The 25447-nt window shown below is 44.0% G+C and overlaps 2 protein-coding genes and 1 pseudogene across 2 annotated transcripts in view; 2 read left to right on the forward strand and 1 right to left on the reverse strand.

Annotated features, from left to right (window-relative positions):
• Positions 1-25447, forward strand: part of LOC134983294 (oocyte zinc finger protein XlCOF7.1-like) — a 223708-nt gene that overhangs the window by 19941 nt on the left and 178320 nt on the right. The gene's annotated exons all lie outside the window — the stretch shown is intronic.
• Positions 10526-15941, forward strand: LOC134983278 (zinc finger protein 850-like). The gene has a single exon (XM_063948996.1). The coding sequence runs from the start codon at positions 10564-10566 to the stop codon at positions 14695-14697; it is 4134 nt and encodes a 1377-aa protein (XP_063805066.1). The 5' UTR covers positions 10526-10563; the 3' UTR covers positions 14698-15941.
• LOC134983300 (5S ribosomal RNA) lies at positions 17982-18100 on the reverse strand (annotated as a pseudogene).

Here is a 25447-nt window from a genome sequence, read left to right on the forward strand (position 1 = left end):
GCGTACCTGCATGTCCCCATTTACCCTCACCAGGAGTACCTCAGATTTGTGGTACAGGACTGTCACTATCAGTTCCAGACGCTGCCGTTTGGGTTATCCACGGCACCGAGGGTCTTTACCAAGGTAATGGTCGAAATGATGATACTCCTTCGCAAGAAGGGAGTTTTAATTATCCCGTACTTGGATGATCTCCTGATAAAGGCGAGGTCCAAGGAACAGTTGGTAGTGGGGATAGCACTTTCTCGGGAAGTGCTACAACAGCACGGCTGGATTCTCAATATTCCAAAGTCACAGCTGGTCCCGACGACACGTCTTCTGTTTCTGGGAATGATTCTGGACACAGACCAGAAAAAAGTGTTTCTTCCAGTGGAAAAAGCCGAGGAGTTGTCATCTCTAGTCAGAAACCTCCTAAAGCCAGGACAGGTGTCGGTACATCAATGCACACGAGTCCTGGGAAAAATGGTAGCTTCATACGAAGCAATTCCATTCGGGAGGTTCCACGCAAGGATTTTCCAGTGGGACCTGTTGGACAAATGGTCCGGGTCCCATCTCCAGATGCAGCAGCGGATAACCCTGTCGGCAAGGACCAGGGTGTCGCTGCTGTGGTGGCTACAGAGGGCTCATCTACTAGAGGGCCTCAGATTCGGAATACAGGACTGGGTCCTGGTGACCACGGATGCCAGCCTTCGGGGCTGGGGGGCAGTCACACAGGGAAGAAATTTCCAAGAACTGTGGTCAACTCAGGAGATTTCACTTCACATAAATGTTCTTGAGCTAAGGGCCATTTACAATGCCCTAAGCCAAGCAAGACCCCTGCTTCAGAACCAGCCGGTACTGATCCAATCAGACAACATCACGGCGGTCGCCCATGTAAACAGACAGGGCGGCACAAGAAGCAGGAGGGCAATGGCAGAAGCCACAAGGATTCTCCAATGGGTGGAAAATCACGTGTTAGCACTAACAGCAGTGTTCATTCCGGGAGTGGACAACTGGGAAGCAGACTTCCTCAGCAGGCACGACCTCCACCCGGGAGAATGGGGACTTCATCCAGAAGTCTTCCAAATGCTGGTAAACTGTTGGGAAAGACCACAGGTGGACATAATGGCGTCCCGCCTCAACAAAAAGCTAAAAAGATATTGCGCCAGGTCAAGGGACCCTCAGGCGATCGCTGTGGACGCTCTAGTAACACCGTGGGTGTACCAGTCGGTTTGTGTTTCCTCCTCTGCCTCTCATTCCCAAGGTACTGAGAATAACACGAAGGCGAGGAGTGAAAACTATACTCGTGGTTCCGGATTGGCCAAGAAGAGCTTGGTACCTGGAACTTCAAGAGATGCTTTCAGAGGACCCATGGCCTCTACCACTACGGCGGGACCTGCTGCAGCAGGGGCCCTGCCTGTTCCAAGACTTACCGCAGCTGCATTTGACGGCATGGCGGTTGACCACTGGATCCTGAAGGAAAAATGCATTCCGGAGGAAGTCATCCCTACCCTGATCAAGGCCAGGAAGGATGTTACTGCAAAACATTATCACCGCATTTGGCGGAAATATGTTGCTTAGTGTGAGGCCAGAAAGGCCCCAACGGAGGAATTTCAACTGGGTCAATTCCTGCATTTCATGTAAGCAGGGGTGACGTTGGGCCTCAAATTGGGGTCCATTAAGGTCCAGATTTCGGCTCTGTCGATTTTCTTCCAGAAAGAACTGGCTTCACTGCCTGAAGTTCAGACTTTTGTCAAAGGAGTTCTGCATATTCAGCCTCCTTTTGTGCCCCCGGTGGCACCTTGGGATCTCAATGTGGTTTTGGAGTTCCTGAAATCACATTGTTTTGAGCCACTTAAGACTGTGGATTTAAAATATCTCACGTGGAAAGTGGTCATGCTGTTGGCCCTGGCTTCGGCCAGGCGTGTATCAGAGTTGGCGGCTTTGTCTTGTAAAAGCCCTTATCTGATTTTTCATATGGATAGGGCAGAGTTGAGAACTCGTCCTCAGTTTCTCCCGAAGGTGGTATCAGCTTTTCACTTGAACCAACCTATTGTGGTGCCTGCGGCTACTAGGGACTTGGAGGATTCCAAGTTACTGGACATAGTCAGGGCCCTGAAAATTTATGTTTCCAGGACGGCTGGAGTCAGGAAAACTGACTCGCTGTTTATCCTGTATGCACCCAATAAGCTGGGTGCTCCTGCTTCTAAGCAGACTATCGCGCGCTGGATTTGTAGCACTATTCAGCTGGCGCATTCTGCGGTGGGATTACCGCAGCCTAAATCTGTAAAAGCCCATTCCACAAGGAAGGTGGGCTCATCTTGGGCGGCTGCCCGAGGGGTCTCGGCTTTACAACTTTGCCGAGTTGCTACTTGGTCAGGGGCAAACACGTTTGCAAAATTCTACAAATTTGATACCCAGGCTGAGGAGGACCTGGAGTTCTCTCATTCGGTGCTGCAGAGTCATCCGCACTCTCCTGCCCGTTTGGGAGCTTTGGTATAATCCCCATGGTCCTTACGGAGTCCCCAGCATCCACTAGGACGTCAGAGAAAATAAGAATTTACTCACCGGTAATTCTATTTCTCGTAGTCCGTAGTGGATGCTGGGCGCCCATTCCAAGTGCGGATTGTCTGCAGTACTTGTAAATAGTTACTGTTACTCAAATCGGGTTGTTATTGCGAGCCATCTGTTCAGAGGCTCCGTTGTTATCATACTGTTAACCGGGGTTCCTATCACGAGTTATATGGTGTGATTGGTGTGGCTGGTATGAGTCTTACCCGGGATTCAAAATCCTTCCTTATTGTGTTCGCTCTTCCGGGCACAGTGTTCTAACTGAGGCTTGGAGGAGGGTCATAGGGGGAGGAGCCAGTGCACACCAGATAGTCCTAAATTTTTCTTTAGATGTGCCCAGTCTCCTACGGAGCCGTCTATTCCCTATGGTCCTTTACGGAGTCCTCAGCATCCACTACGGACTACGAGAAATAGAATTACCGGTGAGTAAATTCTTATTTTCCATTTGGAAAGGCAGTCTCTACGACTGGCGGGGCTAGGCCCGCTTCCCACTTGACCTCTGCGTCATACCTACATATGGTTGGCAATGCGGCACTGTTATCAGTTCTGGAGGTTCTTAGGCCTCTGTAATTGCAGAGGGTCCTTGTCCAGATGTTCACATCTTCCCTAATCCCGTAATATCTCACAGCACTGCTGTGGCGTAATTTAATGATTCCAGAACGAGTTCTTCTAGCGAAATCTCTAGGACAAGTGTTCAAAGCACATCTTGGGATGTAACGGTGAGTACGCCGTTGAGCTTCCACCTAGATTTCATTCCCTGAAAAGGGGTAAAATGGTTCCATCTACTCGAGGAACGCAGGTTCAGAAGTCGTACCTGGATCCTCCTCTCTCAGGAGAAAGTTTGACAGACATTCGCGCAAGGGGAGAACTTCCACGACATGTCTGACTTCTTCGCACAAGCATTCTGTAACGAAGGTCGGACTGACATAGTTTACGTCAAAAATCTAAAACATTTGGTACGTTCCTCTGTAGGGTGGAACGAATGTTTCATCTCAAAATAAAGTTTTGAACACTGGGTTCCAGAACAAACCCACATTCAGTGGCAGTCAGCCCTCTGTTGGTTCCAGGGGCGTTTAGTCAGTGGAGGTGTTCTCTCCAGTTACACTTAATGGAACATAAAATCTGGCGTCCCTCATTGCCCTGGGATGGCCAAGGAGAGCTTGTTTTCAGGCTCTTGGGTTACTTCCAAAGGTTCGAAGGTTTCCGCATCGTCAAAAGGACCTGCGTCTGAAGGGGCCAGTTCTTAATAAACACTTATCGCATATCCGTTTGATGATATGGAAGTTGTGCGGCTGATATTAGCTCGGAATGGTATTCCGAGCAAAGTCTTCCCTATGCTATTCGGACAGGGGATGGAGTCACGTCAAGACTTTACCATGGTTTGTCACAACTGAGGGCTTGTGACCGTGACTGGGAGCCTCAGTTGTAGAGGCTGACGGGTACTTGAATTTAGGAGGAGCTGTGGGACTCCTGGACATACGTAGAAGTTGTATAACAAATGCCCTAAGGCGTGACCACGACAACAGGAATATCTTTAAATGCTTTCATTAAACGAAAAGTCAGATACTGTGCAACCAAACAAAAACAGTAACAAGAGAGTCTCTGAAATATTACTGGTTGTGACCAGTAATCTGAAGTATAAGTGGTATGCACTATTGTACTTAGAAGCACAGGTGAAGCATAAAGTGATGCTGGGGTTCGTTGGTAATCTTTGAGTGAAGCTGGGGTTCGCAGATAGAAATGCACTATTGTACTTAGAAGCACAGGTGAAGCATGATGTGATGCTGGGGATCGCTGGAGAGCTGTAGAAGAAGCTGGAGAATGGCTGCTGGAAAGCCGGAGTTCAGACACAGGTGAATCAGGGTAGGCTGTAGAGGGTTAATCACTGGAGTGTCGGGTTACACTGCAGAGTGTAATCACCAGGAAGTCAGGCTGTACCGCAGAGAAAGTCCATAGAACTGCACACTGGAATCACCGAAGACAATTGAAGCACTGACATCCTTCAGTGCTGGGACAGGCTATTTAAACCCACAGGTTAGCAGGGATTGGTGGGCAATTAGGCTCCAGCACTTGTCAGCACCGTGGATAGGAGAAACAATGTCATGTGACTGAAGTCCAACATGGCTGCGCCCATGAACACACACAGAAGGGGATTAAACTACTATAGGAAATGTGTAACAATGGCGATGAAGGCCGCAGTAGCAGAATCACATGCGCCCAGACACGCACAGTGGCCACAGGGACAGTCTCAGGAGGCATTTGGAAGGTAAATACTAATAAGGAATTACCTGGATCGTGACAGTACCCTCCCCTTTAGGAGTGGCCCCAAGACACTACTTAGGCTTGAGGAGGAAATCTGGCGTGGAAAGCCTGAAGCAACTGGATTGCTAGAAGTCATCCCAATCTTCTTCATCTGAAAGGACTGAGGAATAACATGTAGAAGGTTCCTTTCCTGGATTAGAAGTACGAGAAAATTGTGCTTTTGAAGCTAGCACTCCACTAAGGCTTAAATGAAATCTTGTTCTATAACGAGGACTTTTCATACAGAGACCTGTAGAGCTTTTTGGTAATTCTGGAACCTCTTCATGCGTGAAAGCATAACAGGAAAGAGCAGGACCTCCCATAATGCAGCTTGAGTCATCAACAAATTCACCTTCGGAATCTGAATTGAATCCTGATGAACTTGAACTGGCTGGAACCAGAGGAGTCTTTGGACTGACGGATAGGACTTGATTAGATTGGAAGGTGCTGGAATCGTCTGGAACCGAAGGAGGTTGATCCGGACAGACGGATGGGACAGGATTGGGTCCGGAAAAGCTTGACCCGGCTGGAACCGGTGGAAGCTTACTGGAATCGGCTGGAACCAAAGAGGCTTACTGGAATCAGCTGGAACCGAAGGAGTCAGAATCCGGTTGGAAACGGAATGAGTGGTATCCAAGTGTTCAGTTAGACCATCCAGGACCTGGTCCATGCTGGATGCCAACAGGGTGGTGCTCTCTGAAAACGGCAAACAGGAGTTCATAACTGTATCTGTAGCACAAAAATTTCCATCTGGGAACTCTGCTCTGGATACTTCCCTTGGGGCTGAAATTTCGGTGACCCCTCCTGGGGTTGACGAATCAGACACCTCTCTCAGGGTTGTTTTCTCCTGCACCCCTCCTGGAGTTGACAGATCAGAAACTCCTTTTTGAGAAGACGCATATGCCGCTAGTTGAGCTTGAACATTGGATACCCCTCCTGGGGCTGCAGAAACAGACGCCCCGTCTTGGGCTGCTGAATTGGATTTCCCTTTAGTGAAGAAAGTCTCATTAAATCTCTTTTTGTTTCCCGGAATTGGAAATGGGGCTCCTGGACACAGGACCCCAATTGTAGAATTGGGTTTTTCTTTGATCAACTTTTATATTTTTCTTGACCGGATCAGAAGGAGCTGAAGATTCCACATAGGAAGGTTTGTAACTATGAATGCTGTGATGTGGAGATCTATCCCACTTCCTTGGCTTACGGAGAGAACAGTCTTTAATAAAGTGATCAGAACCCCCACAGTAGAAGCAGAGTTGAAACTGCATGCGACGCTTGCGTTCCTCTTCAGAAAGTCTAGACCGTGGCTTACTCCGGAACTTATCTTTTCTTGGAGCAAGGGGAAACGACTTGGACATAGAGAGATTGGCAGCTGTAGCATCCTTGTTCTCAGCAAACTGTGGGAAGGCTTTCATGGAGATGGGAGCAGAGATAATAGGAGTATCACAGAGACACTTTGAAATAACTGGAACGATGCTAGAGAGAAGGTCTTGTAACTGAACCAACAGTTGACTGAGAGTCACAACACTGGCCGCCCCTGAACCATGAAGGGTTACTTGGATTCCATCCAGCCGGGTGGAAAGGTCCTGGAGACAGCGAATAACTTGACCCTGTGCAGCCTCCAGAAGTTCTAAGCGTGCTGCAAGTTGTTGCATCAGGTTAAACGCTTGGGCCTGGTCTCCGGCCAGATCCATTAGGTCAGTGCTTACTGTCACAACTGAGGGCTGGTGACCGTGACTGGGAGCCTCAGTTGTAGAGGCTGACGGGTACTTGAATTTAGGAGGAGCTGTGGGACTCCTGGACATACGTAGAAGCTGTATACCAAATGCCCGAAGGCGTGACCACGACAACAGGAATATCTTTAAATGCTTTTATTAAACGAAAAGTCAGATAATGTGCAACCAAACAAAAACAGTAACAAGAGAGTCTCTGAAATATTACTGGTTGTGACCAGTAATCTGAAGTATAAGTGGTATGCACAATTGTACTTAGAAGCACAGGTGAAGCATAAAGTGATGCTGGGGATCGTTGGTAATCTTTGAGTGAAGCTGGGGTTCGCAGATAGAAATGCACTATTGTACTTAGAAGCACAGGTGAAGCATGATGTGATGCTGGGGATCGCTGGAGAGCTGTAGAAGAAGCTGGAGAATGGCTGCTGGAAAGCCGGAGTTCAGACACAGGTGAATCAGGGTAGACTGTAGAGGGTTAATCACTGGAGTGTCGGGTTACACTGCAGAGTGTAATCACCAGGAAGTCAGGCTGTACCGCAGAGAAAGTCCATAGGAGAACTGCACACTGGAATCACTGAAGACAATTGAAGCACTGACATCCTTCAATGCTGGGACAGGCTATTTAAACCCACAGGTTAGCAGGGATTGGTGGGCAATTAGGCTCCAGCACTTGTCAGCACCGTGGATAGGAGAAACAATGTCATGTGACTGAAGTCCAACATGGCTGCGCCCATGAACACACACAGAAGGGGAATAAACTACTATAGGAAATGTGTAACAATGGCGATAAAGGCCGCAGTAGCAGAATCACATGCACCCAGACGCGCACAGCGGCCACAGGGACAGTCTCGGGAGGCATTTGGAAGGTAAATACTAATAAGGAATTACCTGGATCGTGACATGGTTATTGGAGAAAAGATGTCTTGGTGTACATCCAAGAAACTTCCTTTAGTGGGGTTCCACGTAGGTCTTTTCCTTCTCTTTCCACAGTCCCGTGTGGTTGTGGGCCTATGATTAGGCTTGCTCAAGGTCCAGTTTTCGGCCTTGTTTGTTTTTTCTTCCGGAAACCATTGGCTGCGTTTCCTGCGGTGCAGACGTTCTTGAAAGGGGTTCTGCGGATACAGCCTCCTTTTTTTTTTTTTTTTTGTGTGCCTCCTACGGAGCCATAGGATGTTTCTGTTATGTTACAAGTCCTGCATTCAGATTCATTGAACCTTTATGAGAGGCAGAATTTCAGTTTCTTACATGAAAGCTGATCACTTTGTTAGCATTGGCATCCGCAAGGCGGGTGTTGGAATGTTGGGCCTTATCCCACAAGAGCCCTCTTTGTTTTTTCATGAGTTTTGAGTTGCGCTAAGGACGCGTCAACAATTCCTTCCTAGGGTTGTGTCGGTTTCTCATATCAACCAACCTGTTGTGGTGTCAGTGGCTACTGACATTTCTACTTCAGTAAGTCCTTGGACGTGGTCCGGGCTTTGAAGGTATATGTGAAGAGGACTGCTCCTCTTATAAAGTCGGAAGCATTTTTTGTACTTCATGATACCGATTAAAATTGGGTGTGCTGCTTCTAAGCAGACTCTTTCTCGCTGGATCGAATGTACTATTCAGCATGTTTTCTGCGGCAGGTTTGCCGGAACCTAAATCGGTAAAGCATCACTCTACTCGTATAGTGGGCTCTTCCTGGACATCTGCCCGAGGTGTCTCCGCACTTCAAATTTCCTGAGCAGCTACGTGAGCAGGATCAAACGCATTTGCTAAGTTCTACAAGTTTGATACTTTGGCCTCTGATGACCTCCAGTTGGGTCAATTAGTTTGCAGGGTACATCAGCACTTTCCCTCCCCTAGTGGGAGCTTTGGTATAGGCTCCATGGTCTTTGATGCATCCCCAACATCCTCTAGGACATAAGAGAAAATAGGATTTTAATATACCTACCGGTAAATCCTTTTCTCGTAGTCCATAGAGGATGTTGGGCGCCCGCCCAGTGCTGATGTTTTCCTGCACGGTTGTTACTTGTTCAGTAATGGCAGCATTTGTTGCCACTCTTTGGTCATGTATACTGACATGTTTTCATTGAGTTACATGTGGTTGCATATTATAAATTCAGTGTGATTTGGTGAAATCTCACCACACAGTTTTGTAGTATCCTCTCTCGAGGTTGTCCATCTCCTCAGGCACAGTTCCTAAAATGAGGTCTGGAGGAGTGGCATAGAGGGAGCAGCCAACCCACACTATTCAAATTTTATAGTACCCAAGGCTCCACAGGACCTATCTATACCCCATGGTCTTTGATGCATCCCCAACATCCTCTACGGACTACGAAATAAGGATTTACCGGTAGGTATATTAAAATCCTATTATTATTGCGCAAGCAGGACAGCACTTTCTCTTCTTTGCTGTTTTATTATTGCAAAACCCATGTCACCTATAGTAATCCCACATGAGCGTTCATGTCACCTCTAGTAATCCCATATGAGCGCCCATGTCACCTCTAGTAATCCCACATGAGTGTCCATGTAACCTCTAGTAATCCCACATGAGCGTCCGTGTCACCTCTAGAAATCCCACATGAGCGTCCATGTCACCTCTAGTAATCCCACATGAGCGTCCATGTCACCTCTAGTAATCCCACATGAGCGTCCATGTCACCTCTAGTAATCCCACATGAGCGCCCATGTCACCTCTAGTAAACCTACGAGTGTCCATGTCACCTCTAGTAATCCCACATGAGCGTCCATGTCACCTCTAGTAATCCCACATGAGCGTCCATGTCACCTCTAGTAATCCCACATGAGCGTCCGTGTCACCTCTAGTAATCCCACATGAGCGCCCGTGTCACCTCTAGTAATCCCACGAGCGCCCGTGTCACCTCTAGTAATCCCACATGAGCGTCCATGTAACCTCTAGTAATCCCACATGAGCGTCCATGTCATAGAAACATAGAATTTGACGGCGGATAAGAACCACTTGGCCCATCTAGTCTGCCCCCCCCCCTTTTTTTTTTTTACATTCTTTTTATCTCTAACCTTATTTGATCCTTATTTCTTTGTAAGGATATCCTTATGTCTATCCCATGCGTGTTTAATTTGCTCTAATGTTTTAGCCTTTACCACCTCCGATGGGAGGCTATTCCACTTGTCCACTACCCTTTCTATGAAGTAATTTTTCCGCAAATTTCCCCCTGAACCCCACCCCCCCCACTCCCGTCTCAGTGCATGTCCCCGTGTTCTATTGCTTCTCTTCATTTGGAGAATGGACTTTGTTAAAACCCTTGATATATTTGAAAGTTTCTATCATGTTCCCCCTTTCCCTTCTCTGCTCCAAACTATACATATTGAGATTTCTTAGTCTTTCTGGGTATGTTTTGTAATGTAGGCCATGCACCATTTTAGTTGCCCTCCTTTGTACAGTTTCTAATGTATTAATATCCTTTTGAAGATATGGCCTCCAGAATTGAACACTGTATTCTAGATGAGGCCATACCAATGACCTATACAGTGGCATTATTACTTCTTTCTTTCTGCTGCTGATTCCTCTCCCAATGCAGCCAAGCATCTGACTAGCCTTCCTCATTGCTTTGTTACATTGCTTACCTGCCTATAAGTCATCTGAAATAGTGACTCCTAGATCCCTTTCCTCCTCAGTAGTTTCCAGTATAGTGCCATTACTACTATATTTAGCCTTTGGATTTTTGAGACCCAAGTGCATGATTTTGCATTTGTCACCTCTAGTACTCCCACATGAGCGTCCATGTCACATCTAGTAATCCCACATGAGCGTTCAGTGTTGATCAAGCTCCAGTCTAAGCATCCTAGCTTTTTTTGTTTTTTAATAAACATAAAAGCAATGATTTCAGGAAAAAATGTCAGTTTATAGAATTATATATTGTGTCCTGTAACACCCTGGGTCTTGTCTATTCATTTTATATATTAATGTATTTTATTTCCAGCAGATGGACACACAAGCAGGAACATCTCAGAAGGACATCTAATGTTATCCCTGGATTCTGAAATAACCGATAACGACAGTAGACAGGATTCTCCAGGAGCTAACCCCATTACCCCAATTATACATCCAGCTCTATCAGCTGATCCCTCTGATACTGGGAAATGTTCTCCTGATCACTCTGATATTGGTGCATCTGTTACAGCTCTGACAGTAAATACAGTGTTTCCCTGTTCTATAGATGCCAAATGTTTTACACAGAACACAAAGCGTATTACCAATCAGCCAGCTAAGGCAGGTGAGAGGCCATTTCCATGTTCTGAGTGTAGGAAATGTTTTGCACAGAAATCAGCTCTTGTTATACATCAGAGAAGTCACACAGGTGAGAAGCCATATTCCTGTTCTGAGTGTGGGAAATGTTTTGCACATAGCTCACATTTTGTTATTCATCAGCATGCTCACACAGGTGAGATGCCATTTTCCTGTTCTGAGTGTGGGAAATGTTTTCCACGGAAATCACATCTTGTTAATCATCAGAGAAGTCACACAGGTGAGAAGCCATATTCCTGTTCTGAGTGTGGGAAATGTTTTGCACTGAAATCAAATCTTGTCACACATCAGAGAAGTCACACAGGTGAGAAGCCATATTCCTGTTTTGAGTGTAGGAAATGTTTCACACATAAATCAGCTCTTGTTACACATCAGAGAAGTCATACAGGTGAGAAGCCGTATTCCTGTTCTGCGTGTAAGAAATGTTTTGCACGGAAATCACATCTTGTTTTACATCAGAGAAGTCACACAGGTGAGAAGCCATATTCCTGTTCTGAGTGTGGGAAATGTTTTGCACAGAAATCAAATCTTGTCACACATCAGAGTAGTCACACAGGTGAGAAGACATATTCCTGTTTTGAGTGTAGGAAATGTTTCACACAGAAATCAGCTCTTGTTATACATCAGAGAAGTCACACAGGTGAGAAGCCATTTTCCTGTTCTGAGTGTGGGAAATGTTTTGTACGGAAATTAAATCTTGTTTTACATCAGAGAAGTCACGCAGGTGAGAAGCCATTTTCCTGTTCTGAGTGTGGGAAATGTTTTGTACGGAAATCAAATCTTGTTTTACATCAGAGAAGTCACACAGGTGAGAAGCCATTTTACTGTTCTGAGTGTGGGAAATGTTTTGCACAGAAATCACATCTTGTTTTACATCAGAGAAGTCACACAGGTGAGAAGCCATATTCCTGTTCTGAGTGTGGGAAATGTTTTGCACTGAAATCAAATCTTGTCACACATCAGAGAAGTCACACAGGTGAGAAGCCATATTCCTGTTTTGAGTGTAGGAAATGTTTCACACATAAATCAGCTCTTGTTACACATCAGAGAAGTCATACAGGTGAGAAGCCGTATTCCTGTTCTGCGTGTAAGAAATGTTTTGCACGGAAATCACATCTTGTTTTACATCAGAGAAGTCACACAGGTGAGAAGCCATATTCCTGTTCTGAGTGTGGGAAATGTTTTGCACAGAAATCAAATCTTGTCACACATCAGAGTAGTCACACAGGTGAGAAGACATATTCCTGTTTTGAGTGTAGGAAATGTTTCACACAGAAATCAGCTCTTGTTATACATCAGAGAAGTCACACAGGTGAGAAGCCATTTTCCTGTTCTGAGTGTGGGAAATGTTTTGTACGGAAATTAAATCTTGTTTTACATCAGAGAAGTCACGCAGGTGAGAAGCCATTTTCCTGTTCTGAGTGTGGGAAATGTTTTGTACGGAAATCAAATCTTGTTTTACATCAGAGAAGTCACACAGGTGAGAAGCCATTTTACTGTTCTGAGTGTGGGAAATGTTTTGCACAGAAATCACATCTTGTTTTACATCAGAGAAGTCACACAGGTGAGAAGCCATTTTCCTGTTCTGAGTGTGGGAAATGTTTTGCACAGAAATCACATCTTGTTTTACATCAGAGAAGTCACACAGGTGAGAAGCCATTTTCCTGTTCTGAGTGTGGGAAATGTTTTGTACGGAAATCAGATCTTGTTTTACATCAGAGAAGTCACACAGGTGAGAAGCCATTTTCCTGTTCTGAGTGTGGGAAATGTTTTGTACGGAAATCACATCTTGTTTTACATCAGAGAAGTCACACAGGTGAGAAGCCATATTCCTGTTCTGAGTGTGGGAAATGTTTTGCACAGAAATCAAATCTTGTCACACATCAGAGTAGTCACACAGGTGAGAAGACATATTCCTGTTTTGAGTGTAGGAAATGTTTCACACAGAAATCAGCTCTTGTTATACATCAGAGAAGTCACACAGGTGAGAAGCCATTTTCCTGTTCTGAGTGTGGGAAATGTTTTGTACGGAAATTAAATCTTGTTTTACATCAGAGAAGTCACGCAGGTGAGAAGCCATTTTCCTGTTCTGAGTGTGGGAAATGTTTTGTACGGAAATCAAATCTTGTTTTACATCAGAGAAGTCACACAGGTGAGAAGCCATTTTACTGTTCTGAGTGTGGGAAATGTTTTGCACAGAAATCACATCTTGTTTTACATCAGAGAAGTCACACAGGTGAGAAGCCATATTCCTGTTCTGAGTGTGGGAAATGTTTTGCACTGAAATCAAATCTTGTCACACATCAGAGAAGTCACACAGGTGAGAAGCCATATTCCTGTTTTGAGTGTAGGAAATGTTTCACACATAAATCAGCTCTTGTTACACATCAGAGAAGTCATACAGGTGAGAAGCCGTATTCCTGTTCTGCGTGTAAGAAATGTTTTGCACGGAAATCACATCTTGTTTTACATCAGAGAAGTCACACAGGTGAGAAGCCATATTCCTGTTCTGAGTGTGGGAAATGTTTTGCACAGAAATCAAATCTTGTCACACATCAGAGTAGTCACACAGGTGAGAAGACATATTCCTGTTTTGAGTGTAGGAAATGTTTCACACAGAAATCAGCTCTTGTTATACATCAGAGAAGTCACACAGGTGAGAAGCCATTTTCCTGTTCTGAGTGTGGGAAATGTTTTGTACGGAAATTAAATCTTGTTTTACATCAGAGAAGTCACGCAGGTGAGAAGCCATTTTCCTGTTCTGAGTGTGGGAAATGTTTTGTACGGAAATCAAATCTTGTTTTACATCAGAGAAGTCACACAGGTGAGAAGCCATTTTACTGTTCTGAGTGTGGGAAATGTTTTGCACAGAAATCACATCTTGTTTTACATCAGAGAAGTCACACAGGTGAGAAGCCATTTTCCTGTTCTGAGTGTGGGAAATGTTTTGCACAGAAATCACATCTTGTTTTACATCAGAGAAGTCACACAGGTGAGAAGCCATTTTCCTGTTCTGAGTGTGGGAAATGTTTTGTACGGAAATCAGATCTTGTTTTACATCAGAGAAGTCACACAGGTGAGAAGCCATTTTCCTGTTCTGAGTGTGGGAAATGTTTTGTACGGAAATCAGATCTTGTCACACATCAGAGAAGTCACACAGGTGAGAAGCCATATTCCTGTTTTGAGTGTAGGAAATGTTTCACACAGAAATTAGCTCTTGTTATACATCAGAGAAGTCACACAGGTGAGAAGCCATTTTCCTGTTCTGAGTGTGGGAAATGTTTTGCACAGAAATCACATCTTGTTTTACATCAGAGAAGTCACACAGGTGAGAAGCCATTTTCCTGTTCTGAGTGTGGGAAATGTTTTGTACGGAAATCAGATCTTGTTTTACATCAGAGAAGTCACACAGGTGAGAAGCCATTTTCCTGTTCTGAGTGTGGGAAATGTTTTGTACGGAAATCAGATCTTGTCACACATCAGAGAAGTCACACAGGTGAGAAGCCATATTCCTGTTTTGAGTGTAGGAAATGTTTCACACAGAAATTAGCTCTTGTTATACATCAGAGAAGTCACACAGGTGAGAAGCCATTTTCCTGTTCTGAGTGTGGGAAATGTTTTGTACGGAAATCAGATCTTGTTTTACATCGGAGAAGTCACACAGGTGAGAAGCCATTTTCCTGTTCTGAGTGTGGGAAATGTTTTGTACGGAAATCAGATCTTGTCACACATCAGAGAAGTCACACAGGTGAGAAGCCATTTTCATGCTGTGAGAGAAATAAATCCGCTCTTGTTGAACATATTAGACATTACCCAAGTACGGAACCATTTCCATCTTCTGGAGTATAATTATCACTGTCGTCCAATGTTCCTCAAGGGTGAATCCTATCTCTTATGCTTTATAAAATATACATGCTACCACTGGGTGAGATAATCAGACGTCATGGCCTGGTCTACCACTGCTATGCTGATTACCTGCTTTTTGCTCCATGTACTGAGAACCAAATACCAATCCTAGCTGAGCGCCAGGGGTGGATGATGCCAGTTGGCTGTGACTCAGTCTTTGTGAAACATAGTAGAAGCTTCCCAACAAAGGACAAGACTACAGCTTTACCAACCATCTGGATTTATGCTTTGGTGTTCAGAATTGCAAAATACTGAACATGTGCTGAATCTTTGTGTTGTCCTGGTATGTGGCTGACACAGACATCAGGTATCCACCACATACAAATCCACATTCTTCCATCTGTGGACCATAGACAGAATCAAGCACTTCATTCCCTCAGAAGTTCATAGACTACTGCAATGCCATCTACCTGGGTCACCCAGCAAAAGAATTACAGCGCTTGCAGCTAGTACAGAATGCAGCAGCCAAGCTGTTACCTAACCCGCCCGTTCCTGCCACATAACACCCATTCTCTACTCCCTTCACCGGCTGCCTGTAAGATGGAAAATCTATTTCATAATTGGCTAACTGACCTTCCCAGCACAACATTACATGGTCCAAGGTACTAGAAGCAGCTTCTGCGTCCTTACTGCCCTGCTTACTTCTACATATGAAGGACTGTTACCAGCAGTACCAAGAATCTCCTGTCATTCATTTATGGGTTGAACTTTTAGCTTTGCAGTCCTGACCATGGAACTCACTGCCTTGCACAGTCCAAAAGACCACCACTCTAGAGACCTTCACAAGCAGACTGGTGACTGCTACTCACACTTTTCATTAATGTACCTCTATTTACTTCCTAAATAATACATCCCAAATGCTTAGGTCTTTTTTCTGCTGTTTATTTTGTATCTTGTTCTTTGTGTAAATGTGAATGTCTAATACCAGTTTCCACAATCTGTATTGCTGCACGACAATATGGCGGCCATTGGAACGTGTTTTCACTTCTAGTTTGCCTAACTTGTTGCAGACACTCATCTTGATAAGGAGTGTTGAGTGTTTTCTGATACAAGATCCTATCCATATATACCCTGTACATTACCATGTGCATTAGAGTCACCCGGGTTCCATCTGCGGTGGTTTGTTGTATGTTACATCTATATGGTGCAGATACTCCCCTGTATGATTTCATAATAAAAGCTTTTGTTTGCGTCTAATTATTACATTAAAGCTTTTATTTTTTTTATCTGTTTTATATTCCCGTCTGAGTAATTACGCCATAATGTCTAATCTCGGAGTGGACACCAGAAGAAACCTTTGTAAGTGTTCCATCATTCTGTTTCGTGTAAGCATACAGGTAAGTGATGGCACGGTGGTCACTGACAGTCACATTCAGGTGGTATAATGGAAGTGGGACTGTCTGGGCTTCTTCTAGTCTACTGCAGAAATAAAAAAATCAGCCTTTATCCTGCTTAAAAAAAAATTAAAAAGCCCATAAATCAAGCTTGGTCGGTCAAGACAGAGGCCACATTAATTGTGGGCCATCATATAGGCTGAGGACCCATGCTTCTGGAATATATGGCATAACTCCCTCTTCGCCCACAAAACCTTACCTTCACCATTCACAATGTCTACCATTGCCCCTTCAGAAGGGACACAACTTTCCTTTGCTTTTTCTACCTCCTCCTGTACAGAGCCCAGGACCACCTCCATGACCATTTCATGTTTATCTGGAGGCCTGGCATCTGGGAGGTTCATGGCCTGAGATGACCACAGAACCACTAGGTAGTGGGCAAGAAGAATCCACAGCCTCCTGAGGAACTGGAGAGTCCAAGGATCCACCCCACATGAGGCAGAGAAGGGTCAACCACAGGGTCTGGCTCACCAATTTCCTTCCTAAAAGCTGCTCTTTACCCAGTTTGGAACCTGTGGGCTCCCACTCCAATTTCCCTTGAGAGTCGTTACCCTCACTAATCCCCTCTGAACCTACCAGTTGCTTCCCCTTCCAACCACTCCTCCTTTTTAAGTTTTTCACCACCTGCTGTGTGAGTCCCATCCAACTACTCCATTCCTTGACTCATTGGTGTAGCAACCCCCTTCTCCCCCCACACCCCACTGCTACACTGCAGTTAAGCTGTGAGACTTGCTGCTAGCAGTACTCACTACTCAGCACACACTCACATCATGATTACACAGCTGTGCCAGAGATACTGTCTCACTGACAACCAGGATGAGACACTCCCAGAAAGGCATGTATGTATGAGTACGGAGAGAGTGGGCGCAGTGGGGCTGCATGACTGACACCCAGGACGAGACACTCCCAGAAAGGCATGTATGTATGAGTACGGAGAGACTGGGAGCAGTGGGGCTGCATGACTGACAGCCAGGACGAGACACTCCCAGAAAGGCATGTATGTATGAGTACGGAGAGAGTGGGCGCAGTGGGGCTGCATGACTGACAGCTGAGCCTGTCACGTCAGTGAGATGACAAAATGCAAGATATAATTACCTAGCTAAATCAGGCGCTAATGCAATATTACATGTATTAAATGAGCACCAAATATATTGATTATTAGATAGCAGCTCTTATGCGGCAACTGGATGCCTCAGACGATATAGATTGTATCTCACAAAGTAGACGTGATTCCGCACCAGTTTTCTGAAGGTACAGAAAAAATAGTGATAACAATAATGATAGAGTACCAGAATAACATATGATATGTACGAATGATTCGTATTTTGATTGATAAGTCTGGTGGTTCACCCAGAGTCAGAAACAACTGGGAAGAAAAGGATTTACAGAAGACTCTTGTGTGGGTGCACTCTTGTTTATATTTGTTAGTATGAAGATATTAAAACATAACTTTTATTAACTCATTACTCTAAGAAAAAAAATCCACACTTATATAGTCCACCACAATTATTAAACTTAGGGAAATGTAGACATTTTTTAGAAAATTGGAAATGTTCTGGTTAGTCTATATTAGTAGACTTCAGGAGGGATGTAGACACTCTGGCTCTACATCTTAATCCTATCCCACCAGCACAAGCTCAGCTTGTATTAATAAGACCTCCAAGGGTCATTGAACTGAATTATAGTCAAAAATGTAGATCCTGATTAGTATTGACCAATTTTGGATCTATAATGAATAAAGGGAAACGGTACACAGATCAGAAGAATAAGCAAAAGAAATGATTCAGGGAGAATGTGGTGATCCTTCTGTTGGCTAAGAGTCGAGGAGGTCACGAATTACAACACCGGGTATTCTCTGGGGGTCACCCTCACAGATACTGACCCAGCCCACCACCGTTTTGCTTCCAAGATCGGACGAGATCAGGCTTTATCGGTGGGGTATGGTAGTAATTTATGCTTTCATTAAGGCCCATAGATTGTTTAAGTTTCAATAGAGACATAAAAGAGCGCTTATGGTATATAAATAAAAATATTTCTAATATTTATTACAGTTCAACACAATAAAAACAGTTATGCCAATAATAACCAGATAAAATGTAGCCACAATATTTCTGATTGTATATAAACTGTACACAGATTCAGCTGTAATCACTCACATTAGATCGATTGTATTTAAATGCAGCTGAATCAGCTGATATGTGCAGTACTGCGGTCCATTAATTAACATATTAGAGTGTAGGAGGACTCCAATTTATGTATATACCAGAGGGATCCCACGGTATGAAAGTGGATAATTTAAGTAGTTCAATATCCTCACTTATAGGTCAGTGTTCTCACCCAATGTTGGTAATCTCCGCTGGTTCCCGTCAATAGCAAAGTGCAGTGTGAGCTACAAACGGCTGCAGGTATCCTTCACAGATGGACCAGAGGGAGATGCCGCGAGCTCCGATGATCAGTCTGCAGACAGGGGGCCCCGGCACAGCAGAGGGCAGTAGCGTTCCGTCCCGTGTGACAGCAGTGAGGATCAATGAATTTGTTTATAGCAGGGTTAAACGAAGTGGATGAATCTCCTTCAATGGACCGGCAGTAGCTACAACCCTCAATGCGTTTCTCCGCCACAGGCAAACGGCGGTTTCCTCAGGAGATATGAATACCCAATGAAGAAGTAAATGGGTATTTAAACCATTTGTATCCAATTGGCTTTTGAGTGGTGATATGCACACCTGAGTGAATGCTCGGTGTTGCTTAATTTGTATAGAGTTGATCCACATGATGTAATTAATACAGGGGCTCTTTTGTTAAAAAGAAAAAGGAACTATACAGATACAGGTTGAGTATCCCATATCCAAAATGCTTGGGACCAGAAGTATTTTGGATATCGGATTTTTCCGTATTTTGGAATAATTGCATACCATAATAAGATATCATGGCGATGGGACCTAAATCTAAGCACAGAATGCATTTATGTCACATATACACCTTATACACACAGCCTGAAGGTAATTGTAGCCAATATTTTTAATAACTTTATTAAACAAAGTGTGTCTACATTCACACAATTCATTTATGTTTCATATACACCTTATACAAACAGCCTACAGGTCATTTAATACAATAATTATAATAACTTTGTGTATTAAACAAAGTTTGTGTACATTGAGACATCAAAAAACAAAGCTTTCACTATCTCACTCTCACTCAAAAAAGTCCGTATTTCGGAATATTTGGATATGGGATACTCAACCTGTAATATCAAGCCTAAACAATAAAATTAGTACTTATAGTAAATAGTGGTGGGAAAACAAAGAACACACTAATCCCCATATATATGTATATACAGATAGAATTTCTAATGGACACACAGATACCTAATATGTTGCTTTATTACTTTGACATTAAATACGTCTTGCTTTATAGAGATTTATAGAGATTATTTTTTATATATAGTTTGAATATTTATCATCCTCTCTATTCCTTTGAAGGGGTTTCGTGTTTCAAGTTATTCCCACCACTTTCTGAAAACATATATTCAATATAAAAAGGAATCTCTGAGTATAACCATTAATTTAATTAGAAAGCTCCAAGAAACAAGTATTTCAAAAGAGCTCATAATAACTAGACAGCTAAAATAGCTCAGTGAGTAAGTGACTGAGCTACAGTGAGAGATGTCATTGGTTCAAATCCAACCTAGACTCAATTACTTTATATAGAATTGTTCATATGTTTTAATGTTTACAGCCATTTAGAACAGTTGAAGGGCACCCCAATGGTTGTTATTGGAGAATACATTTATATTATAGGTTTAATCTATTAGGTACGTATATTGAGAAGAGGCAACAAATAAATCACAAGTTGTGGCAAGATTAAGGTGGAGGAAATACCTACAGCTGTATAAACTATTTATAACCCACCCAAAGCATATCGGACCAAACCACTGTATTCATAATAGTAGGAGAGAAAATATTCAAATAGATGTTCCTAATGTATACAGATAATAATTAAACAGAAAAATCTTTTCTGAATCATCAGTCATTGTGACAGAGACCATCTGAGTAAGCCATGTGCATCGTCATATTCAGTGTAAATTGGTGAATATATATATATATATATATATATCTATTGTTGCTCATATCACACTAGACAAAGAATAATCCAGAGATAGATACAAAGTACCATGTGTATAATATACTCCGTAGATATCTCAAAGGATATATATGTATATATAGACTAAGTTTCTTAACAGAAGGATAAGAAAACAGCAATGGAAAAAGAGGGGGAGGAAAGAAGAAAAATAGGAAGCTATAGGATAAAATAGAATAACATACAGATATTGATTCATATATTATTCAGCTCAATGTTTTCGTTGAGACCTAGAGGGAACAAAGTATCTATCATACAAATCCAGTATGCTTCCCTCTTACAGAGGAGGTTATATCTATCCCCACCTCGGAATGTCTGTTTTATATGTTCAACTCCCTGTATGGACAGAACCCCACAATCACCTCCATGGAGTGAGAAAACATGTCTAGGTACACAGTGTTTAGTTGACTTTTTAAGAATGAATCTTCTATGTTCTAAAAACCTAGAGAGCGTATTGTTCTACCGACATATTGGCAACCGCAAATGCAGGAGATTACATAAACCACAAATGTTGTCTGGCAGTTTATATTGCCCACTATATCGAAGTATTCTTTAGTTCTATATGATAAGAATTATGATCGTCAGTGAGGTGGATGGGGCATCCCATTCCCAGCAGGTACAGCACACTATTTGTAAGAGCCGGAGCGGTGCAGGGCTACTGGCTGACAGCCTAGCATCTCGGTGCAGCGGCAGAAGTCTGTAAATGATGGGAAATAACATCTGGCCCATGGCTACTGTGAGGAAATGAGAGGTCTGTGACAATATAGCTATGCCTCATTTCTTATGTCAGATATGTACTTTTTATCCCCATATCCCTATACATTTATCTGTTTCCTCATTCTCCATAACATGTCCATTACTGCTCACCCAATATTGTGTTTAAATCAACCTTAATATTGTTAATATATGCAATTGTGTTACGTTATCTGTTACCCTTTGGAGCAATGCATTCATGTTAGACCTAGTTTTCTATTGTTTACTACCACCACAGTGGACACTCAAAGGGTGAGTCATATAAGGTACCATTGTCCCTTTTTGTTTACTCCCTATTGTTCAACAGTGAGCTGACCAGACATGGGTAACTACCTGGCTCTCTTCCTTTGATGGTAAAACTAGTTATCATCAGGTATAGACCATCAATGATTCCTGATCATCAATGGTTGATAGCCAATCCTAGACCAGAACCTGAGAGACCACAGCCACCACAAGATCCACAATGTGTACCTAGAAGCTGCCACATCTGGCACTTTATTACCCGCCATCAGATCTACCTTCTCCTAGAGAGCCACCTCTCCACATCTAAGCTGGAACTCTGCAGGTTTCCTTCACCACCAGCTTTGATCTCCTTTGCATCAGCATCACGGCCAGCCACACACAGGTCAATGGCATCAGCATTATGATAACATTTTTTTTTTATATTCAAGATTTTTTATTGAGGTTTTCAATTTTGCTTTAACATTTCACACATACAACACACAAACATTATCCACACCCAACATGTGTGGAGACAGCAGTACATGTATGCAGTCTATAATACATTTAGTAAACATTATTACTCATATAACATATAGTCACATAGCAACGGTGTCTTAGTTCAACACATCCGAAGCATAACAGTTCCCTTAAACTCATAAGCATAGCAGAATTGTCACATTATGTTACATATATCATAGCAAGGCAAGACAAGACCGGCCGCGGGGGTGCCCCCCTCACACAACATCCCATACTGACACACGAGGAAGAATACGGGTTTAGTTATATCTCTCTTTGTAATATTTAGAGTCCATCTATCTACCCCATATTGTGGACCATTTCCTCTCCACCTTCCTAGCCAGAAACACAAATTTTTCATGCGCAATTGTTTTGTTGACCAGGGATATCCACGCCCTAGATGTCGGGGCCTCACTGGCCAGCCATAGCCGGCAAATACAGACCCTAGTTAAAGCGCATAGGTTAATAACATATCGCCTACTAGGTGGGTCTAAGGCTTCCTCGTCCACAATCAGCAGTGTACAAAGCGCAGGAGTACATACGAAGGAGGGAATACCTGTGTCACATAAGATCTGTATAACCGCCGTCCAAAACACAGACACGCCAGGACACACCCACAGTAAATGCCAGAAATCTGCATCCACAACTCCACATCTAGGGCATTGCGAGTTGTGAGCACCCCCGATATGTGCTAATCTCACCGGGGTCATATACACCCTGTGTAGAATGTATAGTTGTATTTGCTGGTATCTAACAGAGGAAGTAGAGATCCGATGGGCTCCTATAGCAGTATTCCATGCATCATCCGATAGCGTACCCACATCTGATTCCCATCTACCAACCCGAAGAGCCGTGAGAGGGTCACCGTGGTGCATTTGCAGGATACGACCATATATCCTAGAGACTAAGTGTCCCGAGTCTAGCGTTTGCAACATTGTTTTAACCGGGGAGTCAGCTAAGACTGGAGGGCCATTTGGGAACTGGGCTGCCAGTGCATGTCTCAACCGTAGGAATTGAAAAAAGAACCTTGATGGAATGTTGTGTGCGTGTTGAAGTTGTTGGAAAGAGTTAAGAATCCCATCACTATATACATGGCCCAAAGATGATACTCCCCATCTTCCCCAAACCTCTCGGACCTGAAGATGACACAGTTCCGGTAACCCATATATGTTATCCAAAGGGTTGTTAGGGTCAACGCCATGGCCACGCATCACCGAGTGCACCATTTTCCACACCAGGAGGGGACCGAGATCATTAACCCATTCCCAGACATGTATCAGTTGCGCCGCGTAGTAGTAGAAACGGAAATTGGGGAGGGCCAGACCCTCCATTTCACGTGTTCTGGTCATGGTATCTAGTTTTAAGCGTGCTCGTTTACTGGCCCACACCAGGGAGGAAAGCAACCCGTCTATTTGTTTAAAAATCTTCTGTGGAATATAGACAGGTGATTGCTGCAGGACATAGAGAAGCTTGGACTGGAAGAACATTTTAACCATATTAACCCTCCCCCTGACTGTTAAGGGCAACTTACCCCACGTCTGCACCCGGCCGCAGAGATAAGGCCCCCATCCACTAGTCCGATTTGGGCAGTTTTCTTCAGATTTCGACACATCTGACCGTCATATCTGAAGAAAAGTGTCACATCGGATGGCTCTTCCGATCCGATGCGCACTCCCGTGTCAGATATATCTGAACTACAGATCTCTGAGGCTGCCCCAACTATTTATCTGAATCTGAAGAAAACTGGTGCACATCGGAGTGTTTTTTTTACTTCAGATGTATCTGATCAGATTCATCTGAAGGGTCACTTGACTGGCATCTCCCTGACCACTCCCACCCACCACAGGACGGGGCGGCAGCAGCAGCAGCATCAGATCAATCGCATGTAGCATGTGTGCATCAGATATATCTGATGCGATCTGACACATGATAGATCGCATCAGATACATCTGAAGTGAATGTAGTGAAAATTAAGCCAAGGTCTGATACGATCCCGGGACGCTCCTGGGAGAGCTCAAGAGAAATCTGATGAGATCTGCAGTTCAGACAAGTCTGAGTAGTGGATGGCCACCTATACACTATTTGGGGAGTGATATTAAGAGAAGAGAATTTTTGAGAGTTATTAGACACCCAAATACCCAAATATTTGAATGATTCCACCCACTTCAATGGAAGAACCACCAACGGGGAGGCAGGGACTTCGCCCTTAAGTGGGATAATAGAGGATTTCTCCCAGTTTATCAGTAAACCAGAGTATCGCCCGAACCCATCAATAATTTCCAAGATCCTAGGTATAGACTCAGCATAGCGATCCACAAACATCAGGATGTCATCAGCATATAGGGCCACTCTGTCTTCCCGAGCACCCACTTTAAGTCCATAAATACCCGCATCTGTTCTCAGAAGACATGCCAGGGGTTCAATGGCCATAGCAAACAGAGTAGGGGACAAGGGGCAACCCTGTCGCGTGCCTCTAGATAAGGGAAAGGAGTGAGATACGAAACCATTGACCGCCACCCTTGCCGAGGGAGAGGAGTACATCAGTCGAACATATTTAATACATTTCGGGCCGATACCAAATCTACGCATAACTTCCCATAAATATTCCCACTCCACAGAGTCAAAAGCCTTAGCGGCATCTAACGAAACGACAATGGAGGAGGAAGGGTCCGCCCGGGGGATTTGTAGGTGGGTAAACAGACGTCTAAGATTAATGGAGGTCGATTTATTAGGCATAAATCCCGTCTGATCTGGGTGTATAATGTGGGAAATAACTGTATTTAATCTACCAGCCAATCTCTTAGCCAAAATTTTAATGTCAGTGGGTAGGAGGGATATAGGACGGTAAGACTCCACTTTCTTAGGATCCTTGTCAGGTTTAGGGAGAACCACAATCACTGCCTCCGTCTATGGCGAAGGCCATAGACGGGGGAAGAGACTCCTGTGTAAAAATCTGGCCATATAACTCAAGTAAGCGGGGGACAAAAAAATCCAAGTTATGCTTATAGACCTCGGAGGGTATTCCATCCAAACCCGGGGCTTTACCACTAGGAGAGGCCTCAATCGCTGCTCTAACTTCATCAGGGGAAATAGGCGCCTCCAAAAGGTCACAAGCCTCCCCGGACAAGGTGGGGAAGCAGACACCGTCCAAATAACCATTTAATTGTGATGAGGTACAGTCCAATTAAGATTCATATAAGCGACTATAGAAGGATACAAATTCAGCCGTCATCAGTGGAGTCTGGGTCAGGTGAACACCTTCAGCGCTCACAATCTCTACCACCACACTAGTAGGTCTGTCTCCCCGAGCCAGAGAGGCCAGGTATGTCCCCGGCCTGTCCCCCGTAGCGTAAAAGGTATGGGATGAGAAAAGGAGTCTATGCTGAGTCTTTTCCATTAGGTAGTCTCTCCATTCCCTCTGAGCCGACAACCAGGCTGACTTGGAACTGATCAAAGAATCCTGCAAATATTGTAGTTCTGCAGCGGCACTCCGGGCCTCCAACTCAGCCTCCCTTCTCCTATAGAAGGATTTTAACTCAGACACCCGTTTAATCAAACTCCCCCGTATAAAGGCCTTAAATGTGTCCCATAAGTTAGAGATAGACTGGTCGGTACTGTTCAGCTCGAAGTACTCCCGCCATGCGGCCACCATTTCAGATCCGTCTCCC

The sequence above is a fragment of the Pseudophryne corroboree genome, assembly GCF_028390025.1.
Source record: "Pseudophryne corroboree isolate aPseCor3 chromosome 3 unlocalized genomic scaffold, aPseCor3.hap2 SUPER_3_unloc_11, whole genome shotgun sequence".
Lineage (NCBI taxonomy): Eukaryota > Metazoa > Chordata > Amphibia > Anura > Myobatrachidae > Pseudophryne > Pseudophryne corroboree.